The sequence below is a fragment of the Penicillium waksmanii genome (genome assembly GCF_028829765.1).
Source record: "Penicillium waksmanii strain IBT 27052 chromosome Unknown utg000001l:1.0-4852451.0:1.0-4856178.0, whole genome shotgun sequence".
Lineage (NCBI taxonomy): Eukaryota > Fungi > Ascomycota > Eurotiomycetes > Eurotiales > Aspergillaceae > Penicillium > Penicillium waksmanii.
The window spans coordinates 643,425-660,962 of record NW_026643248.1 but is presented as its reverse complement, the minus strand read 5'-3'; the positions used below and the strand labels follow the sequence as shown (position 1 = coordinate 660,962).

Sequence of the window (17,538 nt, the reverse complement as noted above, 5' to 3'; positions counted from 1 at the left end):
TTTATGGGACTGATGAGCTGTAAAAATATTCTTTCTTAGCGTCTTGCATCTGTTTTTATTGTGCGATACCTGGCAAAAGAATCTTCCAAGGTTGTATAGTTTGTACTAGTAGTGTTAGAATATTGATATACCCCGGAAAGACCTGTTACTAAGAGCTTCAAAATACATCCATAAGTCTTCCAAGACCCTGCGCGCTCAGAATGTGCACCAGACCATCATGATACTATCTCCGGGTGTTTTCAATGTCCCAAAAACTTTTGCAACACCACTGTAGCAGACGCGACGCTAGATCGTTCCCTTGTAGCCTAAATTTGATAGTATTTTTCCTCTACAACCCCGTTCCTGGTATAAAATGGGAAATCGATCGCTTCCAGATGCGATCGCCATTATAGAATGTAAAAGTTGCTGTTAGGAAATTGATCGTAAAGCGGCCTCAGGCAACAAGGCTGCTGACGATATCATCCATTTCTCCCCGCCTCCCTGCACCACCTCCGAACTATCAGTAACCACTCATATTTCCCTCTGTTCAGTCATTCCCCTCCTCAAGACCGGCGCAAATTAACTTCGTCGGGGATAACGAGGGCCAGTCCTGCCGAGCTGAACGAGAGTCCAGGCAGCCGAGTTCCACCACATTGGCAAGCTTCTCGTATTCTCAGCCCCACACCCATATGTCCTGTCCGCATTCCTCTGACCTTCGATTTTCGGCATTGATCAAGCGCAGACTTTGAACAACAGCAACAACTACTCTCAGAGGTGAACAGATCATGATGGATAACAACTCTCAACATGCAACCCAATTTGGCGGCAATATTACAACTAACGATGATAATACTATCACGCGCAGCAATCTGCGCAACTGTGCCGTTACTAGCTCCTACGTGAAGCGTAGCACCTTTGACGACTGCGTTTTGGTGCAGGTGCGCTCAGCGTCTCGCTCAACAGGGAAGAAGTCTCACTTCCACGGCGTGACTTCGGTTAAGCGCAGTGAGGTAACAGAAAGTACCCTTCTTGAAAAGAGCTCCGCACATCGAAGTACCATCAAAACTTCTACGGTCCGAGATGCGAGTACCATCACGACCAGTGCTGTGACAGGATCGACCATCTCACACAGTCAACTTCGAAGGGCGAAAGTCAAGGATTGCGATGTGGAGGATTGTATAATTTCTCGATCCTCTTTCGAGGGCATGGTTCTCAAGTTTGGAGTGTGGAAAAGGGGCCAGCTTATCGGGAAGATTGGAGATAAAGAACCCGTCGCGATTCGAAAAGACGATCCACGTCTCACTGCCAGTGTGGGTATTCCTTTTTTATATCTCATTTCTCTACGTCGTGCTAACGTTTGCGTCTACAGTCGAGTCGTGCTGCCGGGCCATCTTCAAACATACCTGCTGTACCGGAGCTCGATTCTAAATCAAAGGGCCCGCTACCAGTTCACGATTTGGATCGAATTGATTCAGCCGAGAGCGCTGAAAGTGAGGATTCTGATCGCTCGGAAGATCTCCCTCCTCCTTATAAGGTTTGAGATGAGACTTTGAAGAAAGCTACGTGGAGCAGGGGTGGTGCCTTTTGTACTCGATCGATTTTATTTGTTTATTACATCCATGGATGACAATGCCTTCTTCTCTTCAGGTTGTTTATATAATATACAAACAATACTATTCACTTCTAAAACCTCACTTTTTCCTATCAACCTTTTATCTCAAGACGAGATTGAATTGTCAACTTGAAGTTAATGTCGCTACAACAATGATTGTTTATTTCGAACGGAGTACTATTTTCTGTTGCTATAAAGTATGAAGATATGCACAAAGGATGTGATCTGCGATTGGAGATACAGAATGCTTCAGTCACCGGCTCAAAATCCCTCATTCATTACTAGTCGAGCCAGCAACAACATATTGTTTTTCAGTCTTCAACTTGCTTAGTGTGCTGTCACTCAACTTCAGAGTGTCGGAGATGATCTGCTTGGGAGTGGATGCAATCCATTGGCCGAGAGCAACATCTGGAAAACGATTAGCAAGTTTACCCCACCAAAGGAGTTGAATCGATCATACCTGTGAACTCCGACGCCTGCAAAACTTCAAGGAATACCAGATCCTCCTCCCCAGTGTTCTCGATATAGTGACTATTTGACTGGGGAAAATACCCAACATCACCTGCCATGAAGTCGAAGGTATTTGCGGCTTCTGGGGCAGTGAAGAGGGTTGCACGGCCCTGTCCTTTAATGAAAAAGGTCCATTCGTCGCTGGACGGGTGCCAATGGATCTCACGCATACCTCCAGGGTGAACAGTGACGATCGCCGCGGAGAAGTTGCTGGCGAGGGGGAAGGTTGATGGGTCCACAATCTTAACGGAACCTCCGGCGACCTCATGAGGTTCTTGTTCGGAAAAGTGGTACGAGTAGCTTTTGGTTCGAGGGACAACCCCGGAAGATGTAGTCACGTTTTGCTCCTCAATATCTTTAGGTGCTGGTGTGCCCTTGAAAATATAGAGTTCATCATCGGGAATATCTTCAAAATCAGCGACCGCAACTCCGAGGTTCTTGGCCAGGACTTCCTTCTGCAAGGGTTGTCAGTTTGTTGAGTCGACCAATAATTAGACTTTCAGGTACCTACGGGACTATGAAGGAAGACCTCGGTGGCGAGGAAGGTATTGTCTTCATTGAAGTCACCATCGTCAAAGACAAGGAGGAACTCGACCCCATCATCCAAAGCTTGGATTGAATGAGGGATTCCGCTAGAAATAAATTGGTCAATGTATGGTCTTTGGACTCGTGGTTTTCAGGGCTTACGGTGGGAAGAACCAGACATCTCCCGCGGTAAGGTCATCGACAAAAGTCTCACCATTTTCATTCACAGCCTGCCAAGTTAGTTAATCCACATTTTTAGTCAATCTCAAAAGATAGAGTGCATACCTGGATCCGGCAAGACCCATTCAAAATGAGAGACCATTCACTAGCGACGTGCCAATGGAGTTCTCGGTATGCAGCTGGTTCCAGGCGCATATCGACACCGGCTTTTGCAAAAAAAAAAAAAAAGATTAGAGAGCTAAGATACAAACGAGCTAGAAAGGTTTACTCACCCATCTCGGTAGCAGCTGGCATCACTACCGTATTTTCTTGGCGAGCCCAGCCAGCGTTATCGATTCCAAGCCTAAAAAGTTAGCTTTGCCAAATTTGATAGAAATTTCAAGAAATCCTAACCGATTGTGACTGAGACCTATTCCATGAATTAGTATATGCTATCATTGTTGTCAGAGGGAAATCTACCCATGGGCCACTGCGCATTGATGGTTGCTCCGTGGTCTGTGCCAGGAGGAGCAAGTTTGTCACTGTGAATCCTATCGTAGTTCAAGTTTCCTGGGAAATGATGAGTGTCATATTTCAAGTTAGCGGCTTCATCACTCACGTGGACCAGGATCGTCTCCCCCTGTATCTCCCCGAATTGGCTGGGGGTTATCAACTTTCGAGAAGTCGAGCCAAGTGCCGATGTCAGGATCATTGGTTTGTCCAGGGAGGAGGCTGTACTTGATGTCGGGAGTCGTTGTGCTGCCGACCTTTTCAGAAGGTGAGTACCCGATCAAGGTCTTTGACCCTTTCAAGCCAGGGTTGCTCGCTGATTCATCTGCTCGGCGTGCAGGGAATGCATCAGATAGTGGAAGAAGGAATATAAGCAGAGAAGCAACAGAAGACGAAACTTGGAGCTTCATGTTGGCAGAACCGCAGGCTGGAGTTTCGCAGCCTGTTTTAATTGATGAGAAGTCCGTAGATTATAAATGAATGGAAAGACACTGGGTTATGCCGGCTTTTATATATTTGATTCCCAGCACAAAAGACTCCACCCAGGGCAAACCCATGGCTATACGGATCTGCGTCCCCTCATCCAAATCCAAACCTACTAACAGTACAAGTTTTTTGGAGATTCATCAAGTTCCCCTCGTGAGGGGACCGCGTGATAAATCTAGGCTTCAGGAAGCATCCAGTAGGTCCATAGCTCCTCTCGACTAGGACACAATAAGAATAGAGCAGAATAAGGAGCAGGGGTATAGACCGGAGATTCTATGAATCGGGGATAGTATCTTTGCCCGTGCATTTATCCCCACTTTAAGACATTGTCCATGTCATAGGGAAGTAGACAGTAGTATCTTTGCTACCAAGTATAACAGTCAGGATAGTCGGCCAGAATTGACGAAAACGGAACTTTCCAGTTTAGCTGCACTTCAACTCTGAAGCCTGCATCCATAATCTGTTCTACGCAGCTTGCTCGTGCAGCTGGTATGATTGTCAGAAACAATTATTCCCATTCCGCTAACCAGGAACTTTGGTGTTTCGGAATACTGATCTGTGATTGATCAAAGCCGGAGTAGAGCCACCGCTTGTGACGAGGAAGAGGTTAGCTTAATCATTTGGCCCGCAAATGACGTGGCTCTAAAAATGGGTCCTCGATCAAAGTCAACAGTAGGACCCACCAGGTACCGTGGAATCCGGTCCAATAAATGGCACTTCAAATTGAGAATCAGTCTTAACGCAGCTCGCTCCATGACACAATTAGTCGGAAGAAAGGAGTTGTCCGGTGATTATTGAATTCTCGAGTACGAATCTCATGAAGATCTACCAATTCGTCAGAAACGTAGAAAAGCCGTCAGTTTAGCGGCGTAAGGTACTTATGTATAGAAATCGCAACTTACAAGCAAGATTTGAATGCCAGCCAAGACATCCAATTACAGCCGCAGGCAATCAAGCAACTGCTTAGCTAGCCTTCTCGGGTATCTTAAGTGGGACAGCACAGGCTTAGCGACATGCTTCGAAGGTCCCCCGGTCCCTCACTTGCGTCTTCTCAGTATCCACGTGCCCCTCTCCGCATGAGGGGAATATCATATAATACAGCCCTATAGAAAACGCTTTGACATCAAAAACACTGACGAGTTTAGCCGGATCGACTACTCTTGGGAACTGAACTGGAAGGTGGCTTGAGGGTCTAGTTGAAAAGAAATTATGTCCACCACTTAAAGATGTTGCCGTATGGGTCGATTCTTGAGAACGTTCTTTCTAGCTTGTTGAGGAATGGATATAATAAGAGCTTTACATGAAGAGGGGCATATGTTGCATCCAGATAGCCCCCGGGAGATAAATTTAGAAGATGGCGTCCCGGAGATCCCGCAACCCCTCACTGAGCTCAACAACATCTCAGCCCTGTCGCACTATACTACTCAAATAGTAGAGGATTAGAAGAAGGCCCAAAATTACCATTCCATCTTTCCTTCAACTATAAAGGATCATTCTCTTCGCCCATTTCATTATGGGGATATGGAAAACTTCGATCGCTGATATTTAGAAAAACTGGATCGCGAATTAAGGCTTCGGAGACAAGAGGGGGTTTTTCTAAATCCAATCTAGTGTGATCATCGAATCGCTTGACAAACCACCTCTATGCATAGACGGCATGCCCTTTAGAGTGAACGCAAAAATGGATAGCTTGGCAACGGGTTGTATAGTCAAGGTGGAAGACTTGGCTGCATATCATGCCGGTCGCAAGGCTGGAGCTGAGGTGGGAAATTAATCACGGCTCCGAACCCTGAGTTGAGTTGTGTTTAGTAAGAAGTGCAATAAATGCAGAATGCGAATTAATTGAATCGCAAGGCTATCTCTAGAAATTTACTTGTTAGCAAGTTGACTTGCGATCAGTCTAAAAGTCACTCAAAACAAGCATCCGTAGGCAAAGCTAAAGATGTAGCCAAGTTGTTCTATTCTTGCAACAGACATAGTGTCTTTGAGCAACTCCGCTGCGCTCGTTAAGTACCCTCATGGGTCATTTTCAAGTTATTTATAATCACTTGGTTCCACTCTAGTCACATATGTACTAGTACGTACTTGGAATCCACCAGTTAACTATCGATGAAGTGGGCGACCTTTGCGATAGCCTGAAATCTTGGAGTCGCCATTACCAATAAAATATCGAAAATCAAGATAATTTTGCAATAGAATATGCCACTAACAACTTGAAGAGAATGACGTTTTGTCCATGGAAATTATGATAGTACCTGTTGATTTCACGAAGTTCCTCTCCAACCCGAAACTGGACTCCATTATGGACTGAATTAGAGGACAGAGTTATGTTGAGATTCTTGCCGTAGCCTCCTACTATTCTGGGACACGCAATATATCTATTTCAATAGTAAGAACAATTGTATTGATAAATTGCTTTCTTGGCGATCATTTATATGGCACCACACAGCACACGATTGTGTATATCTTGATCATACGAAAACTTGCAATTTTGTCACGGTAGAATTGATACGTTCTTCAACGTCACGACGATAGTACGATTGAACAATACAATGTCTAAGCTCCTGCTCACACAGCTACCAGGGAATACTAGTAACTCCTGTCATTGTTTTAAGCTTGCCTCTAAACCTCGGCCTTGTGCGTCACAATAGTGAGGACCTTGAGGCTAATATTGTATTTTCACCCAGCCAAAGCATTAGATGTGCTAGTACAATAATGAAAATTAACCTCCAATAACCCCCATTCCAGATCTGTCAGTCGCCCAAATTAACCCCCAAAGTGACCGCAAGGTGACGAAAGCATCTCTCCGCCCTGCGCTCAGACCCCTCCCACACTGCATCTCAGAAGAGCACCCCTTTCATTGTAACCCTTCTCCTTTTAAATACTGTAATATCCCCGGAGTCATTCGATTTGCCAGACTCATCCGTGATAAAGGCCAATAATATACGATCGCACAGTGCGGGGTTGCCAAGGTGCTAGTGTCTTTCCAACACAATGAATACAGCCTTCTTGGGCAAGCGCTAGACTCATGAGATCATCGCTTGACAGTAATGACGACGCCCTGAGTAAGAAGCGTGGTGTGATAGGTCGTCTGCGAAGATGCCTAGTCTGGAAGCGCTGGGGGCGGGGCGGGTTCTGCACCGACTTCTTTCAAGACTAGGGGTACTTTGTTACACTGCCACGGGGCTATCGAGGACCTGGCTCGCATTCCCCCTTGATGTTTTCGTTTCAGCTAGTCTTAGATGCAAGTCTGGGCTCCGAGTGGACTTAGATTCGTCAAGATGGGCTGATTATGTGTATGTAGCATGATGTACATAGTTATTGACGAACAAGAAACAAAGGCCGAGGATAGCGAATATTCGAAATACGCACTGCGATTTCAAACATGACGCAAGCATACCACTAACTATCGACTGCCTCGAGGGGAAAGACTCAATCAGGCTCTTATTATGACTGTAGCGATGTACATTCTTGGCTTTGGAAATTACTGCGTTGCTACGTGATGTTTATTGAATACCCCACAATCATGTCATCATTACTGATGCATCAGTTTAGAGGAATATGCTTAATCAAAATAGTTGTATTTGTATTCAGGGTAAAGTAGCCCTTAACTCCAATCCGAGTCTGTGCCAATCTATGGCGATACAAGTTGACCGGACATGGTTAAACAAAAGAAAGAACCGACTAGCATCCTCTGATTCGAATCCATAACCAGTAGGGTGCGTGAGTAGTAGTCGTGTGAGATAAAAGAAAGAAAGTCGTGAATGAAAGGGTATGTAGCGTGAAAGTAAGTGTTGTGGTGATGAGGGGCAGGGCAGCACGTTCGACAGTCATGTTTATCGAACGGCGCGTCTGAGGTATCGCATGGTGAGAAGCACGGCTGCCACACTTGTGTACGCGCCACCGGCAGCGGTGATCCAAACAGGACGGTGAACACTGAAAGAGGTTCGCAGGAAGTGACCTTCCTTCTTGGGTTTCTCACCTAGGTTCTGTTAGTTATCGTGACCTGAGCGTGATGATGGAGACGTTTTGGAATAAGACATACCCTGCTGGAAAAGCCTTTGGCGAAGGTTGTTCACACCCTGGCGAGAACGCTCTGGGAGGGTTCTGAGCGAGGCAAGAAGAGGACCAACAGGAGCAGACATCTTGTCGGTTGTAGGTGTTGGTTTATGATGGAAATTTGATAATTTGAGATGAGACCGATGGATATGGACGTGTAGAGTGGAGAGGTTGATGATGAGACGGAGAGAAAGAGTTAGTTTTCCAACCCACTACAGCTTATATAGCACAGATCAGATGACAGCTGAATGCGGGGTTCACAAGGTTTACAGGGTTAACAGTGGCGGGGGGTGACATCCGGGGCATCCCTGTACTCCAGGTGGCGATGGTCGCGAGAGTTTCAGCCAGCGAAGTCAACGATGAGGTCAATCCAGATCATAGATTTATCCCAGAGTTGTAGACAATCGAGGGAAAAGACACTATGCGGGCTATCATGCAATTATATCATGGGGTTCTTATACATTTCTCTCCTCAGGCATTGAATAATCGAGGAAGATGAGTGGGAAATTCAAAGAGGTACATCTTCAGGGATGGGCTGATGCCGTCCAGAGTAACCCACCCTCCCCCTCCACATCATCTCTCACATAACGTACCGAGTACATCGACAAACGATTGGTCCAGATATGCAGCACCATCCTTGATTGCCCAACTCGTGTGCATCATGATTCAGCGACTTGACGCCCAAGCGATTCCCCTCCGTGGCCATAGGTTGCTTCCCCTGGAATCATACCACCGGGGGAGACAAGCTTAATTTTTAGATTAAGGTATGGTCTGATTTGGCATTTAATAAGTACCAGCAAGACCTTTCCTTCTAAACGATGTCTCTTTGATGTTGTTCCAGGGTGCATTCTTCAGGTTGTGGGCATATCGACAGTGTGGAGAGGCAGTGCGGGTTGGGCCCACAGCGGAAATCTGGGGCGATGGATCCAATCCGGGGTAAATGACTCCACCCTCACGCTTGGCTTATTTGATTCACGATAGAGGGGCAAATCCCGGTGAGACAGAGTGTCCTAGCATCCATTTGATTCCATCAGAGCCAGTTCTAGCTGATTTGAAGCCTGCTAACACTATACTATAGGTTCCAAGGACACGCTAGTCTATGGAATGCTACTTTGCGACCGTCATTTGATGGCCAGCCCCTTCGATTCGGTCGCTTTTGCCCTCTCAACGTTTCCTGAATGACACCCAGGGAGAACCTCGCCACTCAATATCTCCCCTCCCCCTACTACCCGCCCTCCTCCCTCTCCAAATCGAACCGAATAACCCTCGTTACAAATGGGGCTCACCTTTGTGCATCAGGCATGTGAATGGAGACGTTAGAGCTTATCAACACGACTCGCCGGTCGCATAATTGCCCAAGTTGAAGCTTTCACCTTTGATGAACTGCTTTCGGGCTCTCCCGTCGGTGCCAGAAGATCCTCGCTGATTGCCACGGTCGGATCTCGTCAAAGAATAATCAGCAATAAAGCTCGACAAGTTTACTCGGTGCAAATACTTCCCGATGTCGTTGCCAACTAGCAGGAAAGACTACCGGTCTAGCAAAGACCTGGGCGTACCATACCATCGAGCTATCTAAGGGAAACAAAACATTGTCTACGGATACCAGTAATGCCATGGATATGATGCCCAGGGACAGTCTTGTGAAAGTGTCTGGATGCGCTATGGCCAGATGCACTCAAAATTATTCCAACTAGGGGCCCTTGACGTCCTATTCGGGCATGAACACTCCTTGGTTAAGGTCGAGTCCTTATTTTGGTGACCATCCCACTGACATTACTTACCGGAATATATGCTCAAGATCCCATAATTTACATGCGCGAGGTCTAGGTCTCGCTTCCCAACACACTGCCACGGCTAGGGGAGGTTCAAGGGTCAAATCCGGTGCCTAGGCTAGGATATCTTTCAGTGGACCTTATGTTGGCTCATCTGAATGCGTTCAGTACAAGCAGGTGTGCCATTCACCGGTGCATCGTAACAAGCCATATGCCGCAATATTTTCAAGACCTTTGGACACCTGCCATGTTCTCACGGATTGACATAGCTTCTATCAATCGGAGACCTGGTCCTCGGCTCGTCCACAAAGGCAAAGGCCCCCAGGTATTCAAGCGGACTCGTTTGCCTGACTTCCCCTTTCTCTGCAGATTTGTATCGACATTCCGAACCTTGCAAGTAGAACAAGGCGAAGAGTCCTTTCTAGAAAATCCACATTGTCCCTTCAAGATGGAATTGCACCACGGCCAGGCATTTATGACCTATCGCTCTCGCACAACGTTGGCCATTCGAGCTCCTTGCGTGTTAGGGTTACATACTAAAGTACTAGAAATTGGATTATGCGAATGGCAGTCAAGTTGAAGAAGTACCCTAGTCTGAAGGCCCTTTCAATGTTTCTTTATTTATGTACAAGAATTCGCATGGCAGCTTTCAGTGAGAGTGATATCAATATTCAATCAAAATCCAAGCTTGACGATCATTATTCCGTTTCCAGAAGGGTCTGGTTGATGTCACGGGGAACACGGCAGACCTTGCGTGCTTCCTCGGGCATCGTCGTCCAAAGGACCTGGCGAACCTCCTTCCCCACCTTCTCAATTGCGTCCATAGCCCACAAGACATCAAGATGTTCATACTCATCAATGATCTTCGAATGAACGAGTCGCACATGCGGCTCGGAGTCAGATTGCAACCGATCAAGAAGCTTCCGACCATCCACCAGGGAATCGGAACCACCAATCCATAACGCAAATGGAGGAACTTGGGGACCGAACCAATAATTATTTTGCGGGCCACCAAGACAGGCATCGGCGGGATCATCGCCGTGGTCAGTGCCGGTTTTCCTACCACATTGACGATCGTTTTCCATCTCATCCGTCGTCGATAGAATACATCTATGCTTTGCAAAACTTTCACTTCCAAGCCACCACCGCATGGTCTCTGCACTGACGTATACAGGTGCGAATTGAAACATGCGGTGGCGAAGATCGCGTTCCCAGCGTGCATCGGACCAGCCGAATAGGAACGAAAATACCCAATAAGCGAGCGTTCCGTATATTTTGGGGTGGATAACTCGGCGTACAGTCATCATGAGTGGGATGAAAGAATGGATTCCAAAGAAGAGGCGGAACATATCTGGCGACATGATCGACATGAAGCGGAAATATGATTTACTGACGAGAGGCCCAGCATATGCAGCCGGTGCAAGAGCACAGAATACTGATAACCGCTCTCCAAGTTCGGGGCGATGTTCTTTCGCCAGGGCGACAAACGTTTGGGTCGTTCCCTGTGAGTGACACACTAGGCCAAGCTTTTCGAAGCCTGTCTCGTAGAGCACACGCGAGGTCAGAGCTGCTAGGTCGAGAGTACCGAGGTGTCGAATATCCCATGACCACATTCGCGGATCAGAAGTCGACAGGCTGGTATGTTCGGGGTGTAATCCACACCGGTTATTTCCCAACCAGACATCGTAACCGGATTTGCAGAGATAGAAGGCAAGGCTGTCATCATCATTGGTGCAGTAGGTACCGGAGCTTTGGAGAAGGCCATGAATCAGAAGTACGGGATATCGGCGATTAGAATTTGCGCGTGGAGAATCAAACTTTTTCTGTTCGCCAAATACCGAGGGTCCACGTTCGCGCCTTTGCTCCGCAGAGAGCGCCGCATACTCCTGAGGGTTGTACACATGCCACAAGCTAATTATGAAGCCGTCCTCGGTTTGAACCCGGAAAGATTCCACATCGAGACCGACCCGTCTGGCGTAGTAGGCGACGTCGCATATGATCTGATCTTTCCCTCCTTCCAGTGGTGGGCATTCTTGGGGTCCTTGCTCTTCATCCACATGCTTCTTCTGCTGCCGGATATCCCACTTCCTGGCCGACTCCGCTCGCGCCAATCTGCGAATATGTTCCTCGGCTTCGAAGACCCTTGCCGCAGGTTTCTTGTGGCCCTTCAGTCGAGATATCGCGTCGGATACCGCCGTGGCAGCAGTACACGTCAATGCGCCGAGGAAGATGAGGGTCAAAAACCCGAGCGAGAGAAAGAACGAGACAGTCCTTCGTAAATAGTACCACATTTTTCGAGCTGGTGTCGGAGGGCAGTAGGACGGTAGCGGTGGAAAGAGAGGATGTTTACCTGAGTCTCCTGGAAGAACCATGTGACAGTCCTGGCCGTGCTTTTCAGCATCTGTCACCTGGCCCCCCCGACTCGACTTGCCCATATATCTCATCTTTGCTGCCGCATTTTAAAGAGGAATATCGATCGAATGTCGTCTTGTGGGTCGTCTCGAGAATGTGTTTACTTCGAGTACCCCCGGCAGAGGGAGTAACGAGTGTCTCCAGAGGAATTGTGACCGACATGGGCGCGAGATCAAGTAACCGACATTGAAAAGCTAGAACACATCGTGCATCCTGCTATGAGGAGATCAGGTAGTTCCGAATTGAACTGTGCAACAACCTGGCGGGGAAGTTGAACTTGCTAGGGGAATCCCTCGGCTTCGGGGAGTTTAGGTCACGTGAAAGGCGGGTGTATATTTTGTGGCTGCCTGAGGCAGAAATCTTTAAATAGAAACAAACGCACTTGAAATACAGAGAGTTACAGATACTACTACTACTACTACTATGCTAGAACATTGGAAACATCCCAGAAAATAAGAGGCCGGGAAATACCTCGATATTTTGATCCTCCGAATACTACAGAGACTATTTCCAAGTGTATATTTTTGAAATATTGCACGGTGAAAAGGCCATCAATTTGAAACTCAGGCTCAGGTGCCCGGGTGTACACTGGCAGGTGATTGTCTGAATGCAAAGTATTCTACTTTAGTACCTAGGTAGATATCTATAGCTCATATTTGTACTTATCCAAAGATATTATACACCGGAAGACTGGATTCATAAAGGGTAAGGGTTGTGGGGGTTGAGCCACCTAAACTTAAGTACTAGGCCATTATCAACATAACTGTCAAATTAATCTTGCCTACCATACTATGTCCATAATTCACGCTGGCACCTGCTTGACAAGCCCTAGTGTGCCCCGTTCAACATTCGGCATCATTCCATTGACAGGATCCGCAGTAAAACTATTCAAGTCAAGAACCCGATTCATGCGAACCATTTTCTTCATAACTTCATCACAATGCCTGCTACCCGAGTATATGGCAGCCGCCCCTCTAGAGGTAAAATCAGCCGTGGAACGACTATCCAGATTCGCCAAATACCCGCTCTCGACCTTTGGAATCACTTTCGTGCAAAACTCCACCGACCGGTCCACTTCTGCTTGCGACAGCCTCCCACCCGCATCAACAGTTCCCTGAATTGAAACAGCACTTACACCCTGGTTGCTTAGAGTTGAATTTGAATGTTGCGCCGTTCTATTTAGTATTCCGTCAGTCAGAGTAACTAATACCTGCACGAGAGGGTGATACAAAGTACAAACCTTCCGCAAGAATCAGTGGGCATTGAAGCCATCATACAGCTCTACAAAATCCAGAAAATGACGTACAGATGGCGGCAGACTCTCCCCAATATGGTATCGAGGGAAGTTTTCTGCCTCAAGCACTACTGTCTCGATTCCCTCCCGAGCTAGGACAGAAGCCGCATATGAACCCGCGGGTCCACCACCAATCACGAATCAAACTGGCGATGGGTTACATGTGAACTTAAAACTTCTGAAAATCTGGAGTAAATCGTACGAAGGAAATTGCTTGCAGTCAGGGTAAGAAAAACTACTTGCAGTAAGGGTGATCTAGTTGGGGGGGGGGGGGGTTACGTATCAACTCGTAACCCCCCCCTTGCCAAGACTTTTCTATGCGGGTAACCCCCTGACGGGCCGGAATATATTTAGGATTTGGCTATCAGATCACTTTAAAAGTCTTTTGAGACGTCTATTGCTCTCTGTCCTTAGGTCTTTTTTTGGCCATATTCTCGGTCCGCGGCTTGAGATGTCAGTTCGGGCCTAGCGTCACTCGGCTACATCTGAAAATGTTGAGACATGTGGGATTTTCCACAAGCTAACCCCCGCCACCCTTCTGCCTAAGGATGCCTAGAAAACAGCGCCAACAAAATCATATCGGGGCTAGTATGTCGTAATCGAACTTTGATAAGAAGATTTGACACGCCCTTTTCTGATAGAGAGTCGAAAGTTTTACTGCAACCAAGAACATGGCATCATTCAATTTCCCCGCGGAGCTGCTTGCAATCATCACATCTCTCTTGGACACGGAAACCCTTAAGGCCCTAAGACTAACAAACCACATGCTATCCGCATTGGCAACCAAGAATGTGTTCTCCACGCTCTCACTGTACACCGACGATAAAAGCTGTGAGGCTTTCGAGTCAATCGTAGCCCACCCGCAGTTAAAAGGACATGTGCGCAAGATCCGCTTCAATACTGTCGAGGTCGACTCTGTAAGTGAGATGTCAAACTGAGATGGAACAATACTGTCATATATTCAATATTTGGCTAATATGTAGTACATCAGGAGTACGGAGATGACGAAGAACTTGAGCTACCTTTCAAATGGAAGGAGCTCCTACCTATGCTTCCGAAATTCCCGAATCTCGAAAGCGTCGTGCTGCGCTTCGACCAATACTGCTCATTCGAGGATGATTTTGGCCATGGACCCTCCCAGTCAGTTGATGACCGAGCAACCATCATAAAATGGTTGGGTACGGCGCTGGTGTCTTTAAAGCAACCCTTAAAAGAACTGGGGATTCAGAATCAGCATAACATAACACCATTGAGCACAGATTTCCAGCAAGTACTGAGCAAGCTCAGTTCGCTAAGACTGAACGTTATGCATGAGTTTGTACCTGCGTGTCCTGAAAATGAAATCGAGGTTCGTACCTACTCCAGTCTGTTCAAGCTTATGTATAGTTGTTCGTGCTAATTTGGGGAAATATCTGACAGAAAGATGAAGTGCTAGAATTCCACGCACGTATACTGCCGTCAATCTGGCTGAAACCCACCATGGGATCACTTCGGAAGCTGTCTCTGTACTCCAACCTTTACTGGGGATTCTACCCCAAACTCAGCCTCGAAGGGATTCACTGCCCAAATTTGCAGTCGCTTACTCTGGGCAACTTCTCCTTTTTCGAAGACCAACAACTCGATTGGATCCTATCGCACTCGTCAACACTCCAAGAACTTTACCTTGACGATTGTCCGATTATATTCCGAGTGAGAATCCTAGATCTCGAGTCCCAGCTTGCCAAATGTCCGCTACCGAAATCCAAAATGAAATTTCAAGCTAGTGAGCGCTTGAGCGATTCCTGGCACTACGATTATTCACACCGATGGAATGACTACTTTGCCTCATTTGAGACAGGCCTTCCACATCTCCGTCGTTTTGCAATTGGTCACAGTGAGGCATGGAACTCAGGGAATTTGGGGTATGAGATACCTTTTGAGAAAGAGCTGGAACTTGTGCCGGTATTGATGCAAGAACGGTACATGGCGTTTGATGGCGGTATAGGGCCCTCTCAAACTTTTTCATCAAAGTGGGCATCAGAGAAGGAGGGTTGGCCACAGTGCGATGACGAAGATCGCGAGGCTTTGAAGGCATTATATCGGAAGATTAAGCAGCAGGTAAACTGTGGAAAGTTTGAGATGGAATTTGGCGAGGTGGCTGATTTGGTAGAAGTTTCCTATCAATGAATGGGAAGAAACGAGCTGGATAAAAGCAAAACAGGCAACATTCTGGTTTATTTTATATATGAGCTATGAGCACTAGCCGGTTTCTTTCCTTTCTAAAATGATTTCTAGCAAGCGCCTCGCATATTTGAGTTCTATATATTCTGGAGAGCCTGGATCGGACGGAAAATGAGGAGTTCGGAAATTTATCAATCAGATTCATTTCCGCAAGATTTGAGAGAGATCGATCGGCGAGGATCACCCGTTGGAAAATGATTCAACCCAATGCTTATTTGGAAATTATACGGATAAACTATTATCTTATATGATACATGTCTACCATGACCTATAGGAGTAGTAGCATGCTGAGACGACACTCTTGGACTGCCATATCCTGGATCGCCTTATCTCCGCGGATGAAGAGTCGAAAGAATCTTTTATCAGGGTTAGACAGATACAGCCTTCTAACCGCGATTCTTAGAAGAACGTAGCGACATCATATTCCTGGGGCGAAGCCAAGAGTAACATAGCATGGGGCAGATTCATGCAGCTTATGTCTCCTGGGGCTAGTGGCAGCATCCGAGGAGTCTACGCTACGGTCCTAGGATCAACGTATAGCACTCATAGGATCCACTTCTCCCTGGGAACTAGTGCGAAGGGCCCTGGGCACGACAGTTAACGGTCCCAGGAGATTCAACTATTGCTCCTGGAGAGCACATGCTGCTCTAGCTTCCGATTCAGTAAATTAAATATCAAAGGCGGAGATTTACTCAATGCCAGATCACGTTGGCGTGGGGGGGCTGTTGTGGATATTTCCCTAGCGGTGGGTATTTTCCGGTGGATAGCCGGAGTCTACTAGTTAAATGTCATATTTGTCTCTGTTGATGGTCTCATAGCATTGGACTCTTGATTACTTTTTCTCCCCTTTTACAAAATGATAATTGGCAAGTTCTACGGTGTCAGATATCACCTTGAAACGGCTTCTAATGTTCGTTCGTTTTCTATAGCTTCTACGTACCTTCGACGACCCGAGATGAGGCTTCTGGAAATGCGAAGGTTGAATGTTTTGAATCTCCAGTATGTGACAGGCTAGCTGCCCCATATGTTAATAAAATAATGAGTGGGATTACTAAATATCTATCAAAGGAAGCGCAACTCAACGAATAAGATTGCACCCACAACCACACCCCAGAGCCCTCTCATCGCCCAACGACTACGCCGCCCTATATCACCACACATGACAATATACAAATGGAACTATGTTTCATCGGCTTCGGCCTTGCAGCGAATTTCCGGGGTTCTCCTCTCAGGAAGCCTGTATGCTTGTTTCACGTTCTACCTGGCTGCTCCGGCGATGGGGATACACTTTGACTCAACTTCCGTGGTAACCGCATTTGGATCTCTGCCAATCATTGTGAAGGCAGCTCTGAAGTTTGTCCTCTCGATGCCTTTCACATGGCACGGATTCAACGGTATAAAGCATTTGATCTGGGACACTGGCCGGTGCCTCACGAAGCACAGCAGTGGAAGGGTGACGTGGTTGGTTCTTGCATGCAGTACAAGTGCATCGCTCGCTTTGACATGGATTTCGCTGTGAATGATATCATAGAATAAACCGGGCTGTTTGACCTCTTGAACATGGAATTTCCCGTGAGCCAGTGACTATTCAGTTCTGACGCCTCATGGCTCAGGCATTAGTGTGCCATCCCGCGTTCCAATGTAGATAGTCTCAAATAGCTTCATCCCATATCACCACCTTCGCGTATCTTAATTTTCTCTCTCCTTGAGATTCCGAAATCTTGGAAATTTCCTTTCTTCATTAGCCCGAAGGCCCTTTTAAAAGCCCATGTATATGGGCCATCGAGTCTTTTGCAATATCGTTGGCCTCGGCTAGCGGCGTTTGAAGAAGGAGTCTGGCAAAGACTACTAGATCCGGTGCGTGAATCATGAAACCGGATCGATATATCTCGTCTTCTGTCAAGCGGGGCTTCAAATTTTCCCATAGTTCTAACCAACGCGAAAGAGCTCTTTCAATTTGACTGACTTGATCATCCGGCCAAAGCAAGCTCGATCGCATA

General features: G+C 46.9%; 6 protein-coding genes across 6 annotated transcripts; 3 read left to right on the top strand and 3 right to left on the bottom strand.

The window, feature by feature from the left end:
* Positions 1-764: 764 nt before the first annotated feature.
* On the top strand, positions 765-1,519 carry N7481_000235 (uncharacterized protein; the record flags this gene model as incomplete). The annotated part of the gene is made up of 2 exons (XM_057259454.1): positions 765-1,289; positions 1,349-1,519. 2 exons carry the CDS (start codon positions 765-767, stop codon positions 1,517-1,519), a joined length of 696 nt encoding a protein of 231 aa, XP_057127286.1.
* A 343-nt stretch (positions 1,520-1,862) lies between these two features.
* On the bottom strand, positions 1,863-3,705 carry N7481_000234 (putative oxalate decarboxylase; the record flags this gene model as incomplete). Its single annotated transcript, XM_057259453.1, has 9 exons — positions 1,863-1,999; positions 2,052-2,556; positions 2,613-2,733; positions 2,789-2,856; positions 2,912-3,012; positions 3,079-3,149; positions 3,200-3,215; positions 3,266-3,355; positions 3,405-3,705. 9 exons carry the CDS (start codon positions 3,703-3,705, stop codon positions 1,863-1,865), a joined length of 1,410 nt encoding a protein of 469 aa, XP_057127285.1.
* A 3,912-nt stretch (positions 3,706-7,617) lies between these two features.
* On the bottom strand, positions 7,618-7,926 carry N7481_000233 (uncharacterized protein; the record flags this gene model as incomplete). The annotated part of the gene is made up of 2 exons (XM_057259452.1): positions 7,618-7,763; positions 7,827-7,926. 2 exons carry the CDS (start codon positions 7,924-7,926, stop codon positions 7,618-7,620), a joined length of 246 nt encoding a protein of 81 aa, XP_057127284.1.
* A 2,384-nt stretch (positions 7,927-10,310) lies between these two features.
* N7481_000232 (putative ab-hydrolase associated lipase) lies at positions 10,311-11,903 on the bottom strand (the record flags this gene model as incomplete). The annotated part of the gene is made up of 1 exon (XM_057259451.1): positions 10,311-11,903. One exon carries the CDS (start codon positions 11,901-11,903, stop codon positions 10,311-10,313), a length of 1,593 nt encoding a protein of 530 aa, XP_057127283.1.
* Positions 11,904-14,797: 2,894 nt separating this feature from the next.
* N7481_000231 (uncharacterized protein) lies at positions 14,798-15,484 on the top strand (the record flags this gene model as incomplete). The annotated part of the gene is made up of 1 exon (XM_057259450.1): positions 14,798-15,484. The coding sequence occupies one exon, from the start codon at positions 14,798-14,800 to the stop codon at positions 15,482-15,484; it is 687 nt and encodes a 228-aa protein (XP_057127282.1).
* Positions 15,485-16,493: 1,009 nt separating this feature from the next.
* On the top strand, positions 16,494-17,057 carry N7481_000230 (succinate:quinone oxidoreductase subunit C; the record flags this gene model as incomplete). The annotated part of the gene is made up of 2 exons (XM_057259449.1): positions 16,494-16,537; positions 16,607-17,057. 2 exons carry the CDS (start codon positions 16,494-16,496, stop codon positions 17,055-17,057), a joined length of 495 nt encoding a protein of 164 aa, XP_057127281.1.
* Positions 17,058-17,538: the final 481 nt, after the last annotated feature.